General features: G+C 40.9%; 2 protein-coding genes across 6 annotated transcripts; one reads left to right on the forward strand and one right to left on the reverse strand.

Annotated features, from left to right (window-relative positions):
* The first annotated feature begins 3141 nt into the window (after positions 1–3141).
* LOC111671776 (sex comb on midleg-like protein 2) lies at positions 3142–17251 on the forward strand. Of its 5 annotated transcripts, none has more exons than XM_087179977.1 (16): positions 3142–3252; positions 5070–5221; positions 6038–6112; positions 6566–6636; positions 7260–7494; positions 8519–8607; positions 8696–8939; positions 9306–9380; positions 12484–12749; positions 12866–12959; positions 13065–13268; positions 13392–13553; positions 13855–13983; positions 15011–15232; positions 15317–15480; positions 15597–17251. In XM_087179977.1, exons 2-16 carry the CDS (start codon positions 5200–5202, stop codon positions 15720–15722), a joined length of 2178 nt encoding a protein of 725 aa, XP_087036103.1. In that variant the 5' UTR covers positions 3142–3252; positions 5070–5199; the 3' UTR covers positions 15723–17251. The 5 variants fall into 5 exon arrangements, with proteins under 5 accessions (XP_087036103.1, XP_087036105.1, XP_087036106.1 ...); XM_087179979.1 differs by having other exon boundaries at positions 15320–15480; XM_087179980.1 differs by having other exon boundaries at positions 15014–15232.
* A 1067-nt stretch (positions 17252–18318) lies between these two features.
* rai2 (retinoic acid induced 2) lies at positions 18319–27219 on the reverse strand. Its single transcript, XM_023428692.2, has 2 exons — positions 27090–27219; positions 18319–21746 (listed from the first exon to the last, which is right to left on the reverse strand). The coding sequence occupies exon 2, from the start codon at positions 21676–21678 to the stop codon at positions 20023–20025; it is 1656 nt and encodes a 551-aa protein (XP_023284460.1). The 5' UTR covers positions 21679–21746; positions 27090–27219; the 3' UTR covers positions 18319–20022.
* Between the last annotated feature and the right edge of the window lie 181 nt (positions 27220–27400).

A 27400-nucleotide genomic window follows, 5' to 3' on the forward strand; every position in this document is an offset into this window, starting at 1 on the left:
ACCAAGCAACAGTTTGAGTGGCGAAACGGAGACCAATGAGAGGGGTTGGAACACTTGTTTATTCCAACGCCCTCTCGTTTTCGACCAATCAGAGAGCATAACGGCTACGAGGGGGAGAAAACTGTGTTGCGGTCTGAGGGTGTTTCGTATGAGGTAGGATATTATTGTTCTAATTTCTCAATTACATAATTCACAACATCACACCCTACTTTCATTATGATAACATAATGTATCTAGAGGCTACATCAAAGCAAATGTAGCAGTAGAAGCCTTGCGTCTTAAGGATATTATAAGGCAACAATATTAATAAACAGTGAGCAGATAACCGAAATAGGGTGAGGAATAAATGCCTTGCTCACAGTTCACCAGTGTCTTTAGGTTGCTGTATAAAGACATTATGATATTATGACATTTTCATACTTTTCTTTAGCGGAAATGTGTTGTAATTTGCACTGTCTCTGAGGAAATTAACAGCTTTAAGTGCCCCCTGACAACAATAAAGTTCACCCAATGAACAGATCATTTCATACATGATAAACCTACAGGCAGTCATGTACAAATTCGCTTTGTTCAGTTAATGAATCTGAATTTAGAAAAAACTATGATGACTTATTATGAAACGTTTTCTTTATTCATCAAATAACTTCTGAACTAAATGTATACATTGTATGATACAAATCACAACTTTCCCACATTATTATGGATAGACAATTAAAATGCACCTGCCTTTTGGTTAAATTGTCAGGAGCACAAAGCCAAAAGAAAACTGCTGATAGGATCCTGTGTGTCTGGATCCATGACCCTTTACTCCATTTAGACCTAATCTGAGCTAATGACATTCTAAACAATGTGAGGGATCTATATAACTTTTTCCATGTGTGTGCGCCCATATAAAATGATGCTGCCACCCACAGGATTAACTTAAAACTGAAACAAACAGCTATCTTCATCCATTACAGATATTATAAGGGCTCAATAAAAGTGGGTTTGTTTCAGATATTGTGGCTTGGAGTAAGATTTCTTTGGATATCTATGATAAATAAAGAGATGAACTAGAGTAGTCGTTGCAGCCCTTTCGTCCATTAGTCTGTCAGCCTGGGGTGGATTAAAGTAAATACCCCCTGAGGAAATGTCATAATCTAAATTTTGGGAACCTGTCATAACTCCTCTGCCAGGTTAGTAATCATTATAAACAATCATATTGTAAAAATGATATCAAAATAGCTACTTTTTCATTGTTTTCTGTTTTATTTTGAGAGTGAATGTGTGAACTACACATATACGATATATATACATATATATACAGTACATATGCTGTATATATGGTTATGATGCAGCTCTTTAAATATTATTTGGTGTAACTGCTGTAAGAGAAGTTAAATGCCCTCTGTATGTCTGCATGAAACTTCAGCTTCACCGCTGAGTAAAAAAGCCTTTAACTGATTGTATAGTGAATTACCTACTTTTTCCTACTAGTATCTGGATTATAATAGATCATATTAACACAAAGGCTAAATGTTACTGATGACACTTCTTGTTTTTGTCAAACAATTCTTGACTAACTGAACCAACTCAGCTACCATGCTGACCCATTTGTTATTGAATGACAATACGTATTTGCTATGTTTGGTAGATTACAATAGAGATCTGCATTTTTCACCGTTTTTATACTGTATATCCAAAACACAGCTTAAAGCCTGCTTGGGTGCTCAACTAAAGAATGTGTTTCAGTCTTTTTCATATTATGAATTTCTTCTTGACCAAACCTATATTTTGAAATATGAATTTGAAATACACATATAACATTGCGTGACTTCAGCTGCTGACTGCAGATTTCCTGTAAGCTACTGGATAAGGAACAAAGGAAAGGAAAATGCAGAGCCAGTGAAAATGAACAAAGGTGCAGGAGATATTCACATTTGTCATTTAAGTATAAGTAACACTGCTACAATTGAAAAATACCCTATTACAAGTGAAAGTACTTACAAGTAAAAAATACTACGTAACTTAAAGTATCCAAAGGAAAATAACTAAATGCAGAAAAAATACATATGTATCTTTACCCAGTTACTTATTATTATAGATTATTATTACAGACGCATTTATGTGTAAGTGGTTTACTGTTGGAGTTGGTCCAGATTGTTTTTTGTCATCAGGCTCAAGCCTTTATTGAGTATATATTTTATTGCTTTAGGTGACTTTGGGTGTCCTCATGTGTGCTGAAACCTGTTTGAGTACTGGAAGTGACTTCTGTTTGAGATGGTGAGAATAATCTAGACTTCTTAGGAAAATTGTGGGTGGGGGAAAACACAAGAGTTTGAAACTAACATGGGACAATGATTCTGAGTCATGTTTTGCTGTTTGGCAAATGTGATGACGCACTACTCCCTATTGTAGCTGAGAACGGGCTGTAACACTTTTACACCTAGCTTATTGTAATTTCATTAACCTTAAATGGACTGTTTTTATTTACACTGTATTTTTTGTTGTTGTTGTTATTATTATTTATTCTAATTTGCCTACATTTTTTGTTTATTATTATTACTCTGAATTATATTTGAATACGTTTTGGGATTTAATTTTATATTTCATCTGTATTATTCTATTTTAAATGATATTATGTGGTGGTAATTATACTATCTGGTCTTCTCTATTAGTTAAAACAATTTTCTGTTTAAAACGTATTTGCTTTGATTTAAAAAAAAGAATACTCTGTCATTGTACACTGATATATTGGGTTATATAATTAAGTGGTGTGGTTTTCTCCCTCACATTACTTCTTAAAATATCAGCCTTAGTCTTAAATTATTTGTTCAAGATGATGTCAGTGGTTATAGTTTCAGTGTCAGTGGCTCAGTTCAGTTTTCATGTTTTTCTCACATTTACTGACACTTTTCAATCAGTTTTGAACCACAGTATGAGAAAGACCTTGTAAAGAACAGCGAAAGTGAAGATGGTAACTACTGTTACTTTCTGGAATCCCACATTACTGCCCAAGTCTTTCAGACGCTGATTGGATGAAATGAGTAAACCTGTGCTTGATTGGCTATCAGTGTGAGCAACACAAGCGCTCATTGGCCTACTGAACTACACCTACTGACTCAAGCCCGAGGCGCTGCTTTGCCTTTGCTGTCCGTACAATACTATCTTTGGCATAAATTACATGCGTGTAAGCATACACTACATTCGTGAAAAAATGGCAGCTGACGAATAGAGAAAAGTGGATCTTCACTCGAAAAACAGACGGCACTTGTAAGTTTGTTCCTTAGAATAAATGATATAGAGATTTGGAAGAATGTCGGTTGAAGTTACACAACCCGGGTTATGTGTAATTATCCTTGATAATATGGAAGAAACTGCTCTCACAGGGTTAACGTTAACGCTAAGGTTAGCCAACCTAGTTATTAGCCAGCAGCGGTAGCTAGCAAATCAAGCATTCCCAGTTGTCAACATTGGGCCCCGGCTATTACCTGGAACAGTATTATGTTAATTAAACGCATCAGATCCGAGAGCCAACAGGCAATATTTGAAATAGAAATAATAGCTACTTTAGTATACCGTTATATATAAAGTAAATTATCCTTAACGTTACCTCGATATTCAGCTAGCTAGGTGTAACTAGCCAAGTTAACATTAAAATGCTGATGTGAGATGACATAACCAACCTGCTAACAGTTAACGCTGATAGGTAACGTTTTAGTTGGCTAGAAAAACATTGGTAAGTGTGCACATATTTATTTGTAATGAGGCAACTATTTCATCAAGTTATAACGTTAGCTATTGTAGGTAATAAACAAGTACCTCAGTGTAACGTGAACGTTAATTTGGCTCATAAAACGGCAGTGTTAGCCTCATTATAATAACGTTAGTCATCCAACATGGCCAATTTTATCGTCAAAGATAAGGAGTTAGCCTGTGTTTTTACTTTAAAAGGTGATTTGAGATTACAAAGCGTTGTCCTGTTTTCTTCGTGTTATACGCCAAGAGATGTAGGACAGCTGTTTTGTTTTCTTGTGATCCAGCTCACTACTTCCTAAGTGTATCGGTGATGAAGTCCGTAGTAACCCATTTCACTGAAATCTGGAAATGCGGAGGGACTGTACGCTGAGTTCAGTACAGTGTCATATGGGCTGTCCCAGTAGACTACAGGCCTGTTGTAACAATGTTGAGTCCCACGAAAAAACAGACCCTGTTACAGCCGTCCTGTCTCCGTGGGAGTGTCCATTACAGGAATACCAAACTACTGCACATGAAAGAGGCTCTGATGTGTTTTACTTGTCAGAAGAAGTCTATTCTCCCTCTGCTAACAACAACACTATTTAACTTACATTCAGATTTCAAGTGGCTCCCTGCTGCAGGTTATTTCAGTCTTATCTCAGTCAAGTTATATATTGATTTAATATCACTGATACTCCTGACAGTTAAACTTGAACTTCCATTTTACAAAGTACACTGAGATATAAGATAGCATAGCATCAGTAGCTAAAAGAAGTTGCACAAGTTATAACAAGTAACAACTATATTATTTTAAAACTAGACTCTACAGTAATTTTTTGTTGTCTGCAACCGTAGCTCTATGTATTAGTGCTAAAATGCCTTGTAAATGATCAGATCAGATGCTTTTCTGTGTTTTACATCATTGTAAATGTAAACTTGTTGGGTTTGCGGACTGACAAGAAAGTTGAAGGTGGCATCTTTAACTCTGGGAAATGGTGATGAGCACTTCTGCTGTTATTTGATATTTAATTTACTAAGTGATAATTGAGGGAAAAATTGACAGTGGAAATAATCATAAGTTGCAGCCCTAGTATGTGCTGTAAGTGCTTTGAATGTACATTTGCATGTTGGTTCCCAGGATGAGTTTGGAATGATACACTGAATATTTAAGAAAACAATCAGCATGGTTGCCGGACACTACACCACAAGCAGCTTTATCAACTACAGACACTGCTGATTTCTTAATTCCCCAAATGCCATGTGCATTCATCATCATAGCCCTTGTATTTTATATTGTTCTATTTAACAAATTAACCTTTAGAACTGTTTTGTTGTGTTTTTGTTTTTTGCAGGATTCCACATCAAATAAATTTCACCTTTGATATTCTTAGGACAGAACTACACAGACAAACAAGCACACTGGGTCGACTTCCTGCACCTTGATTGTCATCATAAGAGTGTCACCATTGGTTGTCAGTCACCATGGGAAAAACTCAGCTAAAAGGCAAGTAGTCCTCATTTGACTGTGCTTGATGAAGATGGTTCTTCATGACTTTAGAGCTTTTATAGGCAAAATAGTTGAAAATAGAAAAAGTAGATTTATGTATAAAATTAACGGTTTCACCTGAATTTTTATTAATTTGTTTTTGAAGACATTTGAGCCCTTGTAGCCATTCAATTTCAACATGAATTTGTCCCAATTTATTCTTTATTAAATACCCAGCACACCCTCACAGGTGTTTTCACAGACCTCTGATCAGGTAAATTTTGACAGAGTTACACAGGAAAGTTTTTGATTTCATCAAAATAAATTGAAATAATGAAGGCATGTACATTCTGACACCTTCTGCCTTGAGGAAAACTGATCAAGCACAATAAGAGAAAATACCTGTGTGACAATACAGTGGGTGTGTATGGGCTTGATTTAACATACAGCTTAATTTGTCACATTGTTGTTGCATTCAAACGCTTAGTGAAGGCATTTTGTTATTCAAATATTGTTTGTGTCACCAGCTCTGATGGCAGTCTCCAGGTTTCACTGTAGTATTTCACAAATTGCCTGACGTTAACTTCCTCAGAAATCCATATTTCTTACCAGCATTCAGACTCTTATTTATAAAGTGTGTCAACACATTTAAATTTGTTATTACACTGTAATTGTAATGTTTCACATGTGAAAACTGTTGGACACAGGGTCTTTCCCTTGTCTAAAGTGACAAGACTTAATTTGGGATGTGGGAATTGTACAGATACTTTAATTATACTACTTTTTTTTTTCATTCATTTATGAAAGAGTTTTTATCATCTGCATCATTTTTAGATCAGAAAGATGGCAAGAAAGAGAAACCAGGAAGAACAGTTCCACCAACAGGTACAACCCCTGCAACAAGTAAAGGTGAACTTTTTATTTGGTATTTTGTGATGGTGTTTCCCTTTGTTTGTTAGAGTGTTTGAGTATTTGGGAGACTTATTCCTTTAGATTAATTTAGTTAAACACAAGAATAGCTGTTTTAGTTTAGATTATCAAGAGAGAGAGTACTTTTACATTTACTTTCATATGGTATTTGTTCTAGAGAGCTGAATCTTGCCTCTTTTCCAAGGTTTGCAATATGTAATACTAGCAATTGCCTTTCCAAAAAAGCCAAAACTCACACTCAAAAAAAACATGATACTGATGTAATAAAAATCTAAAATGTGGCTGATACCAGTGGACCGGAGAGAGACTTGGAAAGTGACCAGAGGTTTTTACACTTAATAACCTCACAATTCATTGACAGGTAGCAGGTGATATTGTGGCATATTGCTCAAATGTATTTTGTAGCCTAAACATTTAACCTTTTCTCCTCAGATGCTTTCAGCTGGGAAGAGTATCTTAAAGAAACATCATCTATACCAGCTCCACCGAGCTGTTTTCGTCAGGTATGTCCTCAGTTCATTTAATATTTGACAGAACCCATTTGCATGGAGATCAGCCCAGTCTCACTCCTCAGTGTAAATCTAAGTAAAGTCATTGGGTGAGAATTTGGAGGATTTTAGGCTTAAAATATTAATGGTACATAAAATAGTTGCCATGTATTTATCTTATTCCTTGCTCTCCTTTTGGAAGTCTGCTTCACACTACCACAGTCAAAACTGAATCAGGATGCTTTGTAATTGTTGACAGTCATTAGCAAATCAAAGAGGCTTTTTGTCAGCAGTGCAGTTAAAGGTTTAAGTGTTTTTAAGTCTGTTGTTTAAGTACTGTTGTCACTGAGGTAACTGGTTCCATGAGTTTCTGCTGGTGGTGGCTTACCAACTGGATTTCCCTCATCACTCAATTTATGACTTTATATCACCCTCCCGAAAGTTTACAACCATGCAGATGCATTTGTCCTGTGCAGCTAGCAGTAAACGTTCTACCAAATGCTATAACACAGATTTTCCAGTTGGTTGACACAATTTAGACCTGACTGGAGCTATAGGCTGATTGAATAATGATTTTCCTGCAGTGTATTTGGGAAGTTCTAACAATGGCATGTATGACATTGTCCTGTTGTCTGCAGGCTAGAGTCCCGCCCTCTAATGACTTCAAAGTGGGAATGAAGCTTGAAGCCCACGATCCACGCAACTCCACTTCAGTTTGTATTGCCACAGTGATGGGTTTAACTGGGGTTCGTCTGCGTCTCCGTCTGGATGGAAGTGACAACAGTAACGACTTCTGGAGGCTGGTAGACTCCTCCGACATCCAGCCGATTGGCACCTGTGAGAAGAATGGAGACATGCTGCAGCCGCCACTGGGTGAGAACGTCAGGGGAGGTGGGATGGAAGCACATTGTTGGTGTCACTTTTAATAAAGGAAAAACATCAGTTGTTAGTCTCAGCAATACAGAACAAATGATCTACCGCACTAGAGTATTTATTAAAAGGAAAATGACTTGCTCCATTACTGTGCACATAACTGCAGGGTTATAAAATTCCACCAACAAAACTAAATAACGGATGGCAGACTGATAAAGTTTGCCCCTACAGGCATCGAAATCCATTATTATCACCATTAAGTGTGTGTAAATGTACACTGATTAAAATGATGTGACAGTTCATTTTTGCAACCTCACAAAATAAATAACAGCGATGCTTAATAAATATCCCACATCTGAAATTAATTCTCTTAGACTTTTTATGCCTCTGTGCCGGTGACAGCCATGGCTGGAGGCTTTATGTTTTCAAGTTGTCTGTTCTTCCGTCTGTCTCATTCTTGTGAACACAATATCTCAGATACGCCTTTAGGGAATTTCTTCAAATTTGGCACAAACATTCACTTGGACTTAAGGATGAACTGATTAGATTTTGGTGGGCAACGATCAAAGTTCAAGGTCACAGTGACTTAACAAAACACAATTTTGGTCTTGTGAATGCAGTATCTCAGGAACTCCTCAGAGGGTATCCTTTCAAATTTGGCACAGATATCCACTAGGACTCAAAGGTCAAGGTCAGTGTGACCTCACAAAGTACTTTTTAGCCATAACTCAAGACTTCACACAGCAATTATGACTAGATTACACACACACACACACACACACACACACACACACACACACACACACGGTTAATATTTCATATGATCTGGACCTGAAACTAGTCTGTGTGGTAGAGGCATACAACTGCCAGGTGGTAGTTCTAGTTTTAGAGTTAATAGCAATCCAAAATCTCACAAAAGTGACACTAAACCCATTCAGAATACAAGCAATGTAGGAAATTATCCAACCGATCACATGGTGTGTTAACAGTAAATTTTGTTTGTTTGTTTTATTCTCTCCTCCAGGATTTCGGATGAATGCGTCCTCATGGCCCATGTTTCTGTTGAGAACCTTAAATGGAGCAGAGATGGCACCAGCAACAGCCTTTAAAAAGGTACAAGCTTTGTTGTACAAACAGAATCAATCTTAGTAGTGTGTGCATTTAAAAGTTGTTGCACTGAGGATATTTCACTCATTTTCAGGAGCCTCCAAGGCCGCAGCAGAACAGCTTTAAGCCAGGCATGAAGCTGGAGGCTGTGGACAAGAAGAACCCATACCTCATCTGCCCCGCCACCATCGGGGAAGTGAAGGGCGATGAGGTCTTTATCATGTTCGATGGGTGGCGGGGTGCCTTTGATTACTGGTGCAAGTGTGATTCCCGGGACATCTTCCCCGTGGGCTGGTGCTCCCTCACTAAGCACAGCCTCCAGCCACCAGGCAACAGTGGTGAGTTTCAGCCTGTAGGTGGCAGCACAAGTCTGCACATACAGCGAGGTTTGAGACAGATGCTGCTGTTTGTAATACATGCTTCTTCCACAATCATTTAGTTGTGGTTGACCCCCACAACCAGGAAATTGCATCCACAGCTAGATAAATATAAATACAATTAGCATTAATCATCTGGTCTCGTTGCTCAGACTCTGGCATAGTCAAATATACACAGGCTCTTAAAGAAAGCATGAATTCAGCTTCCTGATCTTCATGTAATCTAACACATAACTTCACATTTCTGAATGGAAATGTTTCTGTGTTTGAAGGGAACACAGATTTACAGTTCATCTGAATGAATGGTGTGGTGGTTTATGGTTTCAGAGTTTGTGTTGGAGTTCATGATGACTGCAGCTGAGTTGGTGTTGGTGGTTTTGGCACAGGAGTTGCAAGTAGCAGGTATTGGACAAATCTTTAGTTTGAACTAAAAACTAAACTTTATAAGTTATCCTACATGGAAATTGTTTTCCTGTTTATAAACCGTGCTCATGGATTTGTTATCCATGCCCACGGATTTGTAATCTGTGCCCTTGGCTTTTTGTAAATCTGTGGGCATGGATTTGTAAACTGACAGGACAGGTTCACATGGCTCTGGATAGATATGGATGTATTTCTACAGCCCTCACAGTGGCTGCACTGCTAAAGAAAGTTAGGTTGCTTAGTAACAAGTGTAACATGGTGTTTTCAAAATGGTCGTCTTGATAAACTGCAGCGACATTAAGCAACAAAGAGAGTCGTGAGCAGTCAGCCAACACGTGTAGGAGACATACTGTGCATTGTGTGTGAAACTGCAGATCCTGTCAATGTGTGTTTAGGTGGGTGGGATGGAACAGACAGAATTACAAGAAGGAAGGGAGGGAAGAAGGGAAGAGGATTTATGTTCCTCATATCACACCTGTTTACATGGAGAAGACATGTTTACATAAAAGCTGCTCAGCCCAGGCTCTGACATTTGCTCAACCACATTTGTGTAAAAGACTCTGGATGGAGAGGATAAGATTATCAACCACAAAACACATGACACATAGCTGCTGCTACAGCCCTGCTTTAGTCTTCTTTTAAATGTACTTTTACCTGCCCATGGGATATGAAAACCACACACTTACCCTCTCCCCTGGCACCCTTTCCTCTCCACTCCTCCCCCATCTAATGCTGATCACTCTGCATGCTCCAGCTCCTCTTTCAGTGTGGGCTTTGTTTTAAGCTTGAGCTGCGTTTTGGGGGACGATTTATTTGGCTCTCTGCTGTATGTGTGGGGGCTGTTAGGGAATCCTGAGTAGATACAGAAACAGAAAATATTTACTAGCTGAGTAAATTGGCTGTTACATTGTGTGGGTATGAGTTTTTTTTTCTTTCAGCATGGTGAGTTCCACTTTTACTTGTTTACATTTGTGTTTTTGGCAAGGCCTTGTGCTCATTTGTTGAGTAAACCGGTGTTCGCAAACACAATATATACATTAGTAATAAAAAGGGTGAAGAGGTAATTTCTCTGTTTGAAGATAAGAGAGGGGTTGATGGTTCTAATTTAGCATAGTGTTTTGTGCGAGCCCAGTCCTGGCACACACTCACTCAGCACACATACACACAAAGAGGACTGACAGTGACTGACAGGGCCAGTAAAAACTTTATTGATTTTTTTAATGGTCCATCAGCAGGATTTCTTCCAGTGCACCCAATGGCCAGTCCGACCACAACAGACGGGTTCATTGTCAGTATGTATGTGAGTGTGTGTGAGTAAGAGAGGGAGTGAGAGAGAGCGGGGCAAGGACGGGCAGCTCTATAGTGAAGCAACAGTGCGAAATACTGCTTTACAGATCTTTTATGTTATGAGATGTGTGAAAATATTTCTAAACTCAGATTAGATTGTAGCGAGCGATCAAACAGGTACAAGGTACAGCTTGTTTATTAGTTATGTGATCATAGATAGTGTCATTCTCGGGGGGTGTCATTGGCGATAAACTGCCAAAGAAACCACAGAAATAATCCACTGTGACAGCCCTACATGTTGAACAGGCTTTGTGCTGAGAGTCTGAGCATTCAAGAGTGAGATGTTCTTGCTGTTATGATTAATGTAGTTTCAGTATTTATTAGAGGTGTAACATCATACAAAACTCACATTTTGGTTCATTCCTCGGTTTCGAACTCACTGTCCAGTATGTTTTCGGTACAAATTGGATGACAATTAACATTGATGAAATTCACTTAAAGGCACATTTCTTAAAAAAATCATATCTAAGTCATCTAGGTATTAATGATATTGCTACAATATTATTGATATTGCTACTAACAAGATGTTAGTACATTGCTTCAGAAGGTTATCAAATAATTAAGAAATAAAAAATATAATAATGAAATAAAGATATATTCACTCTATTCTCATGTTCCATGTTTCAAAGATTAATGTAGCCACATTTTTTTATTTTTTTTATTCTGACAGTCACAGTGAGTGAGAGACAGCAAAGTCAGGGAGGGAGAGAGAGAGAGGGAATGACATGCAGCAAAGGGCCATGGGTCAGATTTGAACCCGGTTTGCTGCAGTTAAGACTATACCATAAAAGACCTTTATGGTACGCGTTCTACCAGATGAGCAACTGGATGTCCTCAGAAAGGGCAGATCTACTGACACTGACAATGTCTCCTGCTGCTGAAAAATGGTTAAAGGTGGATTAGATTCATTTGGATCACAATGCAAACTGAACCAGACATCCTGTACCGAGCAGCACGGCACAAATACTTTGCTAATTGTTTTTGCATTAGACCATCTGTGAGCTTCTGCTCTGTCCAGGACCTGTTGATTGGCCAGCAGAAAAATGCAGTGTAATTCTTTGAAATTGATGTTGTTGTTGTAATTCTGTACATTAAAACATCTCTGGTATGTATTAAGTTGTTATTAGAAAGCTTGGCAACTAGTCTGTAGTACAGCTTGTACAATAAACCTCACTGCTGAGTAATTACTGTTGTAATACAGCTGTAATACTACTGTTGTTTTCTCAACAGTCAGTGAAAGGCATCGTCAGGCAGAATGAAATAAAATAAAAGATCAAGTAATTGGAAGTGTATGACACAAACTGGAGCACTTCCCCTGACATTTGCTGTAATGAGATGCTGCTGTTAAAACCCAGACTGGCACAGCGCCATCTCTTCGCTCTGACTTTCATCTCGCCCACCAACATCAGCACAGCACACTGTGCTGGTCACTGGGTCCAGAGATAATGACACACAGTTTGTCTCCCTAATTAGCCAGGAGAGACTCAGTGATGGGAAACCAAACCATTCTTCATTTTTATTACCTCTCCTTGGACAGATAAGAGTACATGTCTGAACTGTATTGTTGATCCAAACATAGTTAAATTTAAATCCCTGCTCCATGTTTTTCCTGGTTTTCATTTCCATGACTGTGTTTTTACTGTTATTAAAACTAAAATGTCACATTATATATGATGTCATCATGATGTTGTATAAGTACACATTTTCATTTACTTCATTGATGCTGTTATTACAGTTAACCTCCCAAAGAACCTGCAGACTCTCCCAGCATCACCCTCCAAGCCCAGCAGGCGGTCCATGCAGTCCCCCTACAGACTCCCCAACCCTCTGCCCCCTTTGCCTGTCAGGAAAGGGGTCCGGGGCCGTCGGCCCAAGAGCGAGACCATTGCTCTACTCAAAGCTGTGGCAGAAGCAGCGGCTGCCCAAAATGGAAGTGTGCCTGAAACCACACAGCTTGTACCCCGGCCCCACAAGAAGAGAGGACCAAAACCTGGAAGCAAGGTGAGACCCCGCTGAACAAACCCCAACTCTGAGATTTTTAAACCAGCACATGAATTCTTTGTATTTCTGTTGTCCTTATGTTAAAGTAAATCTGCAAATGAACTTTTGTCTTTCAGAGAAAGTCCAAGATTCTCCAGGCTCCGATGCAGCTGCCCAGCATCCAGGTTCCACAAGAGAGCCCTCCCAGTCTCAGCTCTGTGGTTTCAACAGGTAGGGATTAATGGTCATTAACTATCACATGCTCTGCTCAAAATCAAAGATATCATCTTAGTATCTAATGTGTTCAATGTGTACTTTGTTTGTGTGTTGTTTCAGTGTGTGTGTATGTGAATAAGCATGGAAACTGTGGTCCCCACCTGGACAGGAAGCAGATGCAGCGTCTGCCTGACCACTTTGGCCCGGGGCCAGTGAATGCAGTGCTCCAGCAGGTGGTCCAGTCGTGTATAGACTGTGCATACCAACCTAAAGTCCTGCTCGTTGCTCTGCAGACTCATTCAGGAGGAGGAGAGGTTGTCAGAGGTAGACACACACATACACACACCACCAGCTGTTAGAAGTTGTTAGATGAAAAATCGTCTGATCAGATGGCTGTACATCTAGCCAAGCCGTTTTGTGACAGATGAGTGTTGTCCCCCTCCCCAGTGAGGACAGATGGTGGAGTTCGTGTGGTCAAACTACCTTCAGCCTCCAGTGCTTCCTTTGTGCTACGGTTCCTGGAGACGATGTGTCGTCACCTGCAATGTGACAACCTGTTCAGCAGCCAGCCGTTCAGCCACTACGCTGATTATGACAGGAACAAGTCAGGTGATGACTGTGCACTCAGTTGGAAGTGATTTCATATTCTTTAAATAATTAAAACTGAGACAAAAATTAAGAACTGCATCAGTCCTATTAAAATATTCCAGTTGGAAAAAAATAAACTATTTTCAGGACTTTGTTTTGTATCATGTGGAATTTCTGTAGAACAATAATAGTAAAAGAACTTATCTTCCTCTGCTGGTTACTTTGACTTTGTAATGTATTGTGTCTGTTCATCCTGTGTGTAGCACTCAGCAGTTATATACTCTGTGCTGAAAATGATTCCTTCCTTGTTTATGTGTTGCAGTGAAAGAGGAGGCGTTGGACGCTCCCTCTCTGGCTCGGGGGGGTAAACGGAGTCTCTCTGGGGTCTCTCCGCCGTATGCAGCTCCTCTGTCTCCGAAACATTTACGTACTGAGGCTCACCCTTCAGAAGGTACAGCTCAGTCACTGTAATGCTTTTTATACTGGAACACAATGTCTTCAGTTGTGTGCTTTGACAAGAATAAATCTACAAAAAAAAGACATTTATGTCTCAGTGCATTTAACCTTTATACTGCCTCCAATTCTAAATCAAACATTTAAATATCCCAAATAAAAACAAAATTTACCAAGCAGCCTGTGTTCATATCTACCCAACCATAGTGAGCCTCAGGGCTGAGTCCTCAGTACATTCTAAAAAAGATTCCTCCTCACAACACAAAAGCTCTGTCTGATATGAAAAGCAGAATCCAGAGATCTTGCCAAAATGTGGGCAGTTGGTCTCTCAACAACAACAAAAGCATAATAATGTATAATATATAACACTGACACAATGTTGCAGAAAGATATTTTTGAAGTTGCATTTATTTATGAAAAGATTTTTAAAAAGCAGCCTATTTGGATGAGAGATGACATGGCTTTGTGTTGCCTTAGTTACTGTGATGTCTGCAGCTCAGTCAAACTATAGTAGCAATAATGTAAAGCCTGGAAGAGACACACTCAGGAGTCCTTTAACTCTCAGTGCTCATTGGCTGCAGCCTTTGTGTTCATATCCAAAGACTGTCTTGGTAGTCAGAACATGTTCCCACACACACACACACACACACACACACACACACACACACACACACACACACACACACACACACACACTCCCTACTTTAAAATTTTATTTACCTTTAAGAGCTTTGGCTGAGCAGCAGGTGTGTTGTGTAATACACCAGATTGTATTTTCCTAGTACACTACAGTGTGTGTAAACAATTAGCCTAGCTACTTGCTCAGTGCTGTTGTCAGTATTGGCACTAAAATGAGTGGTGAGACTATAATCAGTTGTGTGTGCTGCTGGGTTAATCTCCTTTACTGCTGCGTCAGTAAAAAGCAGAAGTGTTAGGATGTTCAGATTCTGTTTATTTGTTGTGTGTTAAAGTTATGACTCACTGAAAATGATATTTGAATGTCACTTGTGTTTCCCTCTCTCCAGCAGAGACTCTGCCACATGAGGAGAACGGCCTAATAAAGGAGCAGCGCTACATGGACTCAGCCTCCAACTCCATGACCCCTCGTCCTCAAACAGTGCGGAGTTCCTCAGAGTACCACTCTCAGGCCAGCAGCCTCTACCATCCTGGCAACAGCACGCCCATGCGCCGCCTCTCCTCCAACCCCGCAGAGCTCGCCTCCACACAGCCTCTCCGACGAGTTGAAGGTACAGTACTGATCTGTGGAAGCACATGGATATAAATACTCACTTCTGGCTCTCATGCGTCATGTGTCTGCTCTTCTCTGGCAGCAGCCAGCTCCACCACAGGTCCTGAGGCTCTGGTGTATGAACGGGAGGGTCAGCAGCTGCCCAGTAAAAACCCTTCCTCCTGGTCCATTGAAGAGGTGATGCAGTTTGTAAGAGATGCTGACCCCACAGCGTTGGCTCCACATGCTGAACTATTCAGAAAACACGTGAGTCAACTCAAAACCACCACAAGTTGTTTAGTTCTATGTTATTATTGGCTACTGTAGATCATTTGCTTCTCTGCATGTTTTCTGAATACAAGTCTTACTCCATGTTTCCACAGGAGATTGATGGAAAAGCCCTGATGTTGCTACGGAGCGACATGATCATGAAATACATGGGTCTGAAGCTGGGACCTGCACTGAAATTATGCCACCACATAGAGCGGCTGAAACAAGGCAAAGTGTAACAGGTGCCAGGGCAGCATTCTCCCTGCCAGACCCAGGGCCTAGAAGCCCTGAAGGAGCCAGCAAGTTGGACACTGACTCATGGGGCACGCAGGGACAACATGTTACTCCAGACTCCGCCTCCAGAGACTGAAAACATGTTGCAACTTCATCCAGACTTCCAGAGCGGAGAAAGTGTGCCGTGTAGTGCTGACACATTACCTCACCCCCTCATCAGTGAAGAAAAAGCTGTTCAAGTCTAATAGACACCACTGACTTAATGAAATCCCAAAGGAAAATAATCCCTGTAGTGTTTACATTGCATAGCACATGTGCACACGTGGACACGTTTTTTTATGGAGATGAAATCTTTTGATCCTGGTTTTGGATCCCCAAAGATGGAGAATGTTTCTTCTTATATAATGTTTTTATTATTGTTGAATTTCCAGTTAATAAGGAAGGGTTGGTCCATCAGACGTTCTTCCCCATGCTCTTCTGAGAGAATTTGGATGCTCTCTCATCTGTGCTGTTGTATAGCCGTCTTCACTCTTCACGTATATGCCTAAAGTGTGGGCGTATCTACCTGCCCGAAGGATGCTAACGCCAGTGCATTCCACTTCTTTCACACAGTGCTAGACTGACGTTCTCATCTGCTTGAACCATGTTGTCAGTATCATGGCAGGAATCATATTTTTTAATTGATCCTCACTTTTTCCTCGAGTGTCCTGCAGGATCGTCACCTGCTGGTGCCGCATGATGTATTATTGTGTCTTAGCAGGCCCGCCGTCGCCCCCCCACCACTCTCCATGCAGTTCTTACAAATGTCAAACCGTTTGTATCCTGAGCTCTGAGAAGTTATGAGTGTCTCAATTTCAATGGACAGTTTGTTAAGGAAGTGCAAGAATGATTTTTCTAAGGGCTTTGTATGTTAAGTTTTGATGTAACGTTTTAATCAGTCATAAACATTTTAAGTTCACAGGTCCGCCTGTGACCTCAGCGTTGTCACTTTTGACCGTTACAATCACTGTTAGCAATGAAAACAGATGTGTACAGTTTTATGGGTTTAACCATGAATATCAGCGACAGAATGTACATTTTGTAGAAACTTAATATTTTAAGGAAATCATATACATAAGTTAGAAATGTGAAGATAAAGGGGATGGGGGGAATGTTTCAGTCGATTCCATTCTGCTTTTTAAAACTTACGCAGCGCTTTTAGTTCAGATACTCCCAGTTCTAGACTGCCTTGCTTTACCTATGACATTTCTCAGGTTTATGTGGTCTTTGTTAGTACAAGCTTTTGTAGCACACTGTTTATAATATACTTAACAGAATTTTCCTGTTATTCCCTTCCTCCATTTAAAAAGACTTGTGCCATATGATATTCACACACAGGATCGAAGTGCTGTTGATTTCCTTCTCTTGCATCTTCTTTAAAGTACTTGAAAAATATGTGTTGCAAAAAGTCACTTGTCCATAAACAATATGTGTTTATAATGTTGTGTATTTTCTTTTTTTTTTTCTTTTTTTTTAATAAACCTACCAAAACAAACGGATGTGCATATATTCTTACTGAATACAACAGATGACTTATGTTCATGATGCTTTTTAAAAAGAGGGGAACAAAGTTGCTGAATTCTTTTATTTTAAACCAGTGTTACCTACAAAACTTTATTCAGGAAATCACAGAAAGCAGGAGCTCTGAACAATGAGATCTACGATGCACCAGGACAACCTGAAAGCTGAAAGTCCAGCATTTCTATCATTGAAATCCTCTCATCAGTCTTTGTGACGTTTGTTTGGAAACAATACGTCTCCAGCGTGAGAAACAAGCCGGGCCTGCTTGTGTTTACAACATGAAAAATAAGAGTAACTGTCAAAACAGTTTGAAAAGACTTGAGGCATTATGAAAAATGATTTCGATTGATCACATATGTTGTATGAAGAACGGCCTGTGTTCTCAGTTACACTGTATTCTGGATGCAGTCTGACTGAACAACACATTGAGGACGATCTGATTATTACTTGCAACATGAACTGAAAATGCTTTAGGTTTAATTATCCACCATCAATACACTGACAAACAACCAAAGGCTTTATGCTGCTTGTTTGACATATATATATAAAAATAAAAGTCACAAATATCGAAGCACTGTTGAATGAGAAATCATTGAGTTTCTCATCCATACAAATCAATGAGATGCCAGATGAGTCTGATGAGTCAGTGCACTTAAAGCTGAAAACTCTCATGTACCACAGTTACATCACTAACACTTCATATAGTGTGTGTGTGCTTCATTTACTGTGAACACAGAATCCAGTCATTTTAGCGCCTCAGCTCCAGACTTCACACTCAGCAGCCTGTGGAGGGTTTCATTCAGTTTAGAAACTGTAAGAAGCCTCTTCCGTTGGGCTGTTTGATAGGAATACAAACCCCTCTGTCACAAAGAGTTGGTTTTGCTGGATGAAACATTTTGTCTTAATAGAGCTGATTCTTACCAGAAGGCCTCCTCCAGCCCGCTTTCAGTGAACTCTGACATAAGAAGACTTCTCTCTGATATCAAACCAGGTAGAAAAACCAGATAGAAAACGTCATCAAAAAAAGACAAGACTAGGAAATTTAGAGCTTGGGACATTTTAGTTCACTTCCATATAAAAAAGCACACGTACTGTACAGTAAGCAAACATTTAACTGCCAGCATTTCAACTGTTTCTTCACCAACATCTCAATTCAAACAAAAGTTTTCATAAGCAAAAGGTGCTTCAGGAGACTGACAGGTACAAAAGGAAGCTGTTTTTTTAAATCCAGTCACACTCTGTCTCCTCACTGACCGTCCAGTATATACACAGACTGTATAAATAAAAGTTACAGAGAATAAATTAGGGTGAAATCCTCTACAACATTTCAAACTACTTCACGGTGGGAAAAAGAGCTTTCTGTTGAATGGACTGCAGACATTAGTTAAAGATGTACTAAAGCACATCACTATAAATAAAGACTTGGTAAAAAAGTGGAGCTTTATGTATTTTCCATCCCTCCTCTGTTCATCCAGACAGTCTGCATATGGCTGTTATTAGTTCTTGGCCTGTAATTCACAGATTTTCACTGTAATCACAAAGGGGCAACAGTCTTAGTAGAATAGGTAGGACACCATGTAACGTTTAAACTAAACTATGACGAAGTGCACTCAGTAAAAATGAACTGACACACGACAAACACTCTGCACATTCACATCTGATCAGAATCATGGGACAGAGAGAAAACACCATGCTCCACCAAACACTGAAGATGACACCAAACTACTTGGAACAAATGTCTTACACTGAAATATTTGATGGGGGGGGGGGGGGGGGGGGGGGGGTTCTGGCTCTAATAACAGACTAACACACACTTTAACAAATATATGAGCAGTATTTTCTCTCACTGAAGCCAAGGAAACGCTCATCATTTCTTCAGTGTGGCTGTTCCCTTCTACTTCATCTTAACCTTCACATTTTAAGTTGATGTATATCGTTTCCACCTAGATTCAGTCCATAAGTCTGTTAGTGGAAACAGCCGGGGGGGGCATAGTGTTGTATACACAGACAAAAATAGTTCTTTCCAGAAATGTCTTAATATATTTGGCCAGGCCTGTAGTGTTGTTTCAATATGAAAACAATTAAGACATCCCTTTTTTCCTGCTGTTTAACAAAGTAAGAATGTACATTGTTGCCAACGTTGATTTTGCCAACTCCTTATTAGCCCATCATGCTAAACCCCTGCCAATCAGAAAAGAGCATGTCGCTCCAGTGAGCTACTGATGACTACGGAAGTTTGTGATGATGATGATGATGATGGGACATGGTTTAACAGTCTCAGTCACGTCCTGCCGGTGAACACTGCTCCGCTCCAAACAGCAAGAACCTCGACTATCGGCTTTTTGGGGTCTTCAGTGCACTTACAGAAAAATGACACATGGAAACAAACCATGACCCAAAAGGAAAAATGGAACCCATGTGTCTCTGCTGTAATTATAAAGAGAAACTCCAAAGCCACATGGAGAGCCCATTAAGCTGCCATACACAAAACAACATTTATGGTTTAGTATAACACTCCAGAGTAGTGCATTACATAACAACACAGCCGTTCAGCTTTCTGGAACCTCAGTGTCACATTCATGAGCCTCAGTTTCAGCAACATTTGGAGCCAAACTCTAAGCTTTGATTGGAAATGTAAGTGTATGAGTTTGATTACAGAATGTCCCCACATGTGTTTTACGTTACACGCTCTGGAGGGATTACCAAAGAGCGGTCCAACAATTAATCCCCCTCCGCCGAGCGCCCTCACTTCCTGGGGAGCAGCGCTGCCAGTCTCTGCTTCTTAATGGGAAGGAAGTGTATCTCCTGTGAGCTGACCTTCTTCAGTTTGATGGCTCTGTTTTTAGGGACCTTTTTAAGCGGGTCATTGGGGTCATGCTGCTCGCCCTGGGATGCTGACGGCACTCTGTAGAGCTGCTGCAGAGACGCCCCCTGGCTGCCGTCCCGTTTGATGGAGAAGTTCTTGGTGGAGACCCCTGAGAGACCTTTTATCTTCCCGCACAGGATGGCAGGGATTGCGTCCTTCACAGAGACGATGACCTTGGCCGTTTGTGAGGTACTGACTATTTCAAGGTTTCCAGGGCCGCTGAGAGACGCATCCTGACCTACAGAGCTAGACCCACCCGCATTACTGTCAACCACCCACTTGTGCTGCCGGCTGAACTCCAGGGAAGCCAGACTTCCCAGGAGTTTGGAATCTAAGCTCTGAGAGCATTCGACCCCCAGAGACAACGAAGTACCACTCGTATCCTGACTGGACTGGAAGGCTGAATCTCTGTCTCGTCCTGGTGAGCTGCTGGAGCTACACGACTGAACACACTTCTTCCTCACACCAGGCACTGACAGGTCGAGCACACTGTCCTGCTGTAGGCTGGGGTATTCCTGTTTTGGTTCTACTGGACATGCCCTGACAGACAGATCTAATGCCTGTCCTTCATCTGGAGGAAGTGAGGACGGGGACACATTTTGTGGCTGGAACAGTGGCAGGCATTTGCTTGAAGACAGTGAAGGAGAGGTAGTATCTTTTGGAGAAGTCTGAGTGCTTTTACTCACTGTGCAAACTGGGTTTGGCATGCTCCCCTTTGAGTCCTCAGTCTGAGGGACAGGAATGAGGATGGGGAGAGGGACGGGCAGAGGCACTGGCAGCGGGATGATGACGGGGTAGGGGACTAGAAGTGTGGCAGGAGGGACTAATGGGGCCAGAGGGGAGGTGTAGGGAGGTGTGAGGGGAGGAAGGGGGAAGAAGTTGGAGCCTGGTGACTGACAGGTTGATGAACCAGCCTGGGAGGGAAAGAGGTCCTGCAAGATGGCCGCAAAAGCTGGATTCTGGAGGAGAGAGAGCAGGTTAGCCTCCTGCGTTTGTCCCACTGACTTCTGGTCGACAGGTGGAGGTAAACCAAACGTCAAGGGGTTCTGACACAGGACGTTATTCTGGAGCGGCAGCTGAGGACAGTTAGTGGTCTGAGGAATCACAGAAGGACTCATGTGCTGAATGACCTGCTGATCCAAGACCAGGGGGAGTGAAACGGGGCTTTGGCTCGTTATCAAGTACGGTGCTGCCCCCATTTGGCCGAGCTGAGGGCCAGCGGCTCCAGCCATCTGGAGGTGAATGGGCAACATCAGTGGGCTCTCTCCCAGACACACTGGGTGCAGCACAGTTGTGGCGACTTTAAGCGACACCCCTCCTGGAGACTCTGCAGTGGGAGTCACCACTGACGGAGCAGGAGGCTCCACCAGGTTAGAGAGGCCTCCTTTGCTCAGTCCTGTGGTGCTGCTGTCACAGGAGTCAGCAGGGATCACTGGAGTGGCTCCATCCTCCACTTTACTGGTGATTTCACTTCCTCTCACCTCAGAGCTGCACACGTCAGTCTGCGGCTGAGTCACATCATCACTACCCTCCATTATTCCGCTTGAAGAGTCAATCAAAAACTGCTAGTGGTGGGTCTCATCCATTCTTCTTCCAGGCAGCCCTGAAACACAGGAAACACAATGTTTGCTGCTGTGCTGTAGTTTCAACAATTACACATACACAAAAACTGTACACAGCATTGAGAACATCACTGGAATTTGTCCTGCGAATGCCATGTGAAGGACACCTGCTCCATGTTGTGTCTAGTACAGCTCAGGAAGAAATACTGTTAATTAAAATATAAGACATACTGCAAACAAAGCATGTTGAGACTGAGTTATGTCTAGTTCTTTGAGGGTACGCTGTAAAAACAGAAAGAATCGTTGAGTTTTCAATTTTCCAAGGGTACATGAACTAACCATGTCTGACAAACACTTGCCAAAAATAAAGTTTGCTGGAAACAAATTATTGTGTAAAAAGTGTGTTTGGTTTTTACCAGCAGCTGAATCCAAAACTACAAAATATACCTTTGCCGATATCCTATTTTACTAAATTAAAGAAAATATGTTTGAATTTTATTTGGATCAATAGATGACACAGGTTATGTTTGACATTATTATACTTGCCATATGACGGAGGGGGACTCAAACTTCCTATGGTATTACTGGGCCATGCACTATGTTTCATTATATCTCCTCAGAGCACTGGTACACATTGAATCACTTTCACTCACAGCTAAACTAACACTTAACACATACATGTATTTATATTGAGAGGCCGTATTTGTTTATGTTTATGTTGTGTTGGTTTTTCTAACTGATCTGAATCCTCTAGTGACCAACTAAAAGCCTGGAAGCCTGTGTTGATGCACATAGACAAACACTTACTACAATACAATTGACTGGTGCGCACCTACATATCACCAGATAGACTGCATCGGTTTAATAACAAAAGCCCAGATATCTGCATTAAATGTGTAACAGTCTGAAGAGACAATTTTTCACTGTATGTGGGACTGTAAAGAGACAAAGAGACATGCAATACTTTTGTCTAGTTTTAAGCCACATACACGTTTTACACCTTGGTGGTTTTCAGATCTATATTTGAACCAGATGAAGGATTTTAGTTGTCGGACGTTTGGATCTGAAGTTATCAGAGAAACAAGCTGAGGAAATGTGAGACAGCTCAGCTCCCAGCTGCTGGAGACGTCCTGTCCTGTGTCACTGAAGAGAGGAGGACACCTCTGTGGATAATTCAGCTGCTGGTAAAAACCTGCTGAACGTCTGCTTCATAAGTTATCAGAGAAACAATCAGAACAAAGGTTAGCATCAATCTCAGCTCCAACTCTTCCCTGAGTCTCTGTCCTCCGTACAGCGTCGCTCAAACACTGACTTTAAATGTCAAACTGCTTCATTCAGTGTTTTTATCCAAACCGGGAGGAGCTTATGGTAATGGTGGTGAAGACAACAACTCCCATGATATCCCACGCTATTTAAATGACATCACCCTACGCCGTCTTTTGTCATTGTTTTGATTGAGACCCCTAGAGGAAGAAGTTACATACTGTGTATAAATACATAATTAAATAAATAGCACAGCTCATCTGTGCTCGGCTTTAAAGTACCTTTAACCTATTTATTTATTTATTTTCTTTAGTTTTGTGTATTATACACAAAATACATTATAAACAAAATGTTCTGCAACAGCTGAGAAGTAAAGTGTAAAATTGGTTTTTAAACCAAGTGCATCTATCTATCTATCTATCTATCTATCTATCTATCTATCTATCTATCTATCTATCTATCTATCTATCTATCTATCTATCTATCTATCTATCTTCTTAAGACGGCTTCCCTGTCGTAACTGTGCTTTTACAAACCCACTGTGTGTTTCCTTTCCTCATCACTACATGACACCTCCACACACCTCATCCATCTGTTGTGATACAAACATCCCTTGGGTGCCAACAGATACAATGCATCCAATGTCAGGAGGTCAATTATTCATACTGTTGGGAACACCATGAATAATATTCAGGTCTTGGGAAAGGGTCAACTTTAAATAACCCGAAACATAAAAGTACCTTTTACCTTCTAAGTGAAAAACTCAATTAAATGCACACATGCAGTTCCAATTTACTAGCAAAAGCGTGACACTTTTTTTTCCTCCCAGCAGCCTTCATGTGGTGTTGGGTTGCCTCAGTGAGCAGCGAGGAGGAGTCCTCTATCCCCCCAGGCTGGTTTTATATTGTTCTGTAGCATAGATGAGAGATTGTAATAGGGCTCTGATGGATTACACGGAGGATTCTGCAGCCAGACAGGCGACCGATAACCCTGTCGCCGTTTGACCCATGGGAAAGGTCTGGGAAGTGTGTGTGCATGAATTGAATACAAAAACAAGAGCACAAGCAAAGATGTTGTGTATTTATAGCTTGATTCTCCATGTGTTTTCCTGACACAGCAGAGAGTTGACTGGATTTTAAAGGTTCAAAGAGGAAGGTGTCAGCTCTCTGAATGATGGGCAGTAATGGTAGTTTATGCATATGCCACACACCCTCCTTTGTCCTTATAAGGAAGACTGCATCTGCAAGCCAGACAAAGAGGACTTGGACAAATTGTTAATAAAAGAATAAAAGCAAGGATATGAGCACACATCAGTGTCACACACATGCATGAGCAAAAGATTGTTTTCTCATAAGCAACTGTAAACCTCACTTTTCTTTTCATTCCTGCTCTAGAAAATGTAACTAATGTCTTACAATTAAGACTGAATGGGAAATTCTGATCTGTTCTATTTGTCTGTGATTTTGATGCTACGGTCTCACTTGCATTCCAGGAAGTTTGAGGCAAGACATTTCCTGCTTGATAACATGGTCATGAGGTCTGTGACACGATAAAGCCTCACTGACCAATATGAATGAAGTCTTTCTTGGTTAAGACTCTGGCACGGAGAGAGGAAAATAACCCAGATAATGCATCTATTTAATCATTCCTCTCAGGGTGAGACGATGTTTTATGAAAGGAAATAAAAATAATGTTAGAGTGTGTGAACTCTGCGCCATCAGAGTCTTCTGGTGACCTGATGCTGAACAGTAATCACCACCAGGGTGACATGTTGTTGCTGTAGTCTCCCTCTAGCAAACACAGCAGATCACAGCACCCTACTCCACCTCCTCTGCTCTTGAATCATGTGAGTACAATGTCAACTCCACAGACAAAGGAGGAAGTTTAACCAGCAAAGTGAAGACGGGGCCAAAGTACATAGAGACCATGTTCATCTTTTTTCCTGTTACATTATTTGACACTGTGGCTTTGCTTCGTCTGTGTTATCACAGAGAGGGAAGGTCAAAGACAGATGTCACAGAAGCGTCAGTAAATATCTGATTCCTGCTGATGTGCCACAAATCAGCTAAACACAAAGCTTTTGGTTGTTCCTTTTTACCCTTTTTTGTTTTTAGTTAAAATCAACTTAAATAACCCATGTAAATGTGCTGTTACACCTATTACACAGCCTGAACACACCACTGTAAAACTGTACTCACACACATTCACAGTATAGGGTCAGTGAAGAATAAATACAACCTTATTTCCATAAATATCTTTAGGTTAAACGTATTAATCTTCCTTGTTTGATTCCGCCACTTCCACATGATGATAGTGTTTGTAGAGGGGGTTGATAAAAATAGCAGCTGTGTGATGCAGTTTTCATTATATATGAGCTAATGTAAGAAACATGCAACACAAACAATCCTCTCATAGAATGACCGCACAGTATTTCTCTAACACAGCGACACATCTAAAGCCGTTCCTCACTCTCACACATCATCTGTTAGAGGTTTGTGTTCACTAACCAGTAACTGCTAATTTAGTAAATGGGCAAGAAGAGACCCAACAGAGAGCCAAATAAAATCCCTCCCCTGTCCCCGATACTGTAATGATTTCCACATTTCCTTTTTTTCATCTCCTTGCCTCACTGATGGAATGTACTCCATGCTAAGTCAATAGCAGGGAGAAAACAACAACGCCTTAACTTAAATTGCATTAAAGTGCAGTGCAGTCCAAATACATTACAGGGACAAGTCTCTTTCTTTGTTCCTTCCTTCTTATGGGTTCACTTTAGAGTTAAAACCAGGAGGAACAAAGCACCAGGGGATGGATGGGGTATGGCTGATGATCTAAAGGTCATCACTCTCAACACCCCTCTGCTCCAATAGCCAATTACATCTCATTAGAGAGACACACAGAGCCTCATCATGAGCGTCACATCCTTGGACTTACACATGCTGCTCTCACCATCAGTGCAGATTATCTTTTATTCATCCCTCCAGCTGATCTCCTACATGCCACAGTAATAGTCAAATCTGATGAATAATTTAACAGTTCTAATTCATACAATTGTAATAATCATCACTATGATCACTGTGTGACAACCACACTGTTAAATCCCACTGAGAAACTCATTTTTATCATCTCACAATCTTTAACCAAACCAAAATACATTTACACTGCCAGGCCAAGTGTTTTTTATGTGTATGAACTACACTGAAGTCATTAGCAAATAAGTGGTTGCACGGAATACAAATGTTAGGAAGTAACAGTAAGAAATCCACATTCCCCTCAATACAAAGAGAAGATTCAAATGAGGAATTAAGCTGGAACCGTTTTAAATGAGAAAGCATACAATGTTTTCTGGCTATGTGAATAAACCATTCAGATAGATCTGTGGGTGTGTCTTTATACCACTGCTAAAAGAAATTTCTATTTTCCTTTTATTCCAGTTCTGTCACTGCACATGTGACAGGACAACAAGAGGAGCACATTCCCTGGTTATTAACGGCAGGCTGTAACACCAGGCCCTGACACAGACACGGTCCAGTTCATCTGAGGATATGTTCTCTACGTCTTCTCTGGTGACATGTTTATTCTCCTGCAGACACCGTCACACTGCTCCCAGACAAATATGTGTCTGGTCCTTGAGCAAGCCGACGGTTCGCCATGAAAAGCAGGGGGTGGGAGGGGGGGTCTGTGCGCTGTCTACGCGCTGGTCTCCACACATCACACGGTAATAACACGCAGGGCTGAGGGCGCGTGCGGCTCGGTGCCATTAAAACAGTTAATAAATAGCAGAGAGGGGTCCTCGCGCTAAATCACATCCCGTTATTTCCAAACTTCCCGGTCCTTCGAAGAATATTTAAAAAACGTTGACAGACCGTCCGCGTTATTCACGGTACAAGCTAGCTGCGCACATCGTCTCTGACACGAAAAAAAAGCTTGAATACGTTATAAAAACTGAGGCCGTTCAACTAGATAAATAATTGTCCGTAAATCCACGACGTTTCCACTTACGTTTCAGCGACGTAAAAATGAGAAAATCAAGGCTCACCCTGTTTCATATCCTTCCCTTTAATTCTTCTTCTTCTTCCATAAAAATTCCAGCTTTGCAACAAAAACCAACATCTACTCACCTCTGAAGCGGCCGAGCGCGTCAGCGACTTTCCCCGCCGGCCACCGTCTCTCCGTTATGAATGAATGAGACCCGTAGTACTTATAAAATAAATAGATAAGGCTGCTATTTATCTCTTCATTGCGGTCCAGTCGTAGCGACTCCAGGCTGAAGCTGCGCACGCAGCATCGTCAGCGGGCCGCCCCCCCCCCCCCCCCCCCCCCAGTTAGGGACAGATGAAAAAAACATAAATAAATAAAGAAGACAATTGTTCAGTAAACAATTTGAATAGATAATTATATACACTACCTCTAGATATGAAATATTAAACAA

This window comes from Seriola lalandi, unplaced genomic scaffold, assembly GCF_002814215.2.
Source record: "Seriola lalandi dorsalis isolate HSWRI2012SDOR001 ecotype SW California unplaced genomic scaffold, Sedor1 jcf7180002054885, whole genome shotgun sequence".
NCBI classification, from domain to species: domain Eukaryota; kingdom Metazoa; phylum Chordata; class Actinopteri; order Carangiformes; family Carangidae; genus Seriola; species Seriola lalandi.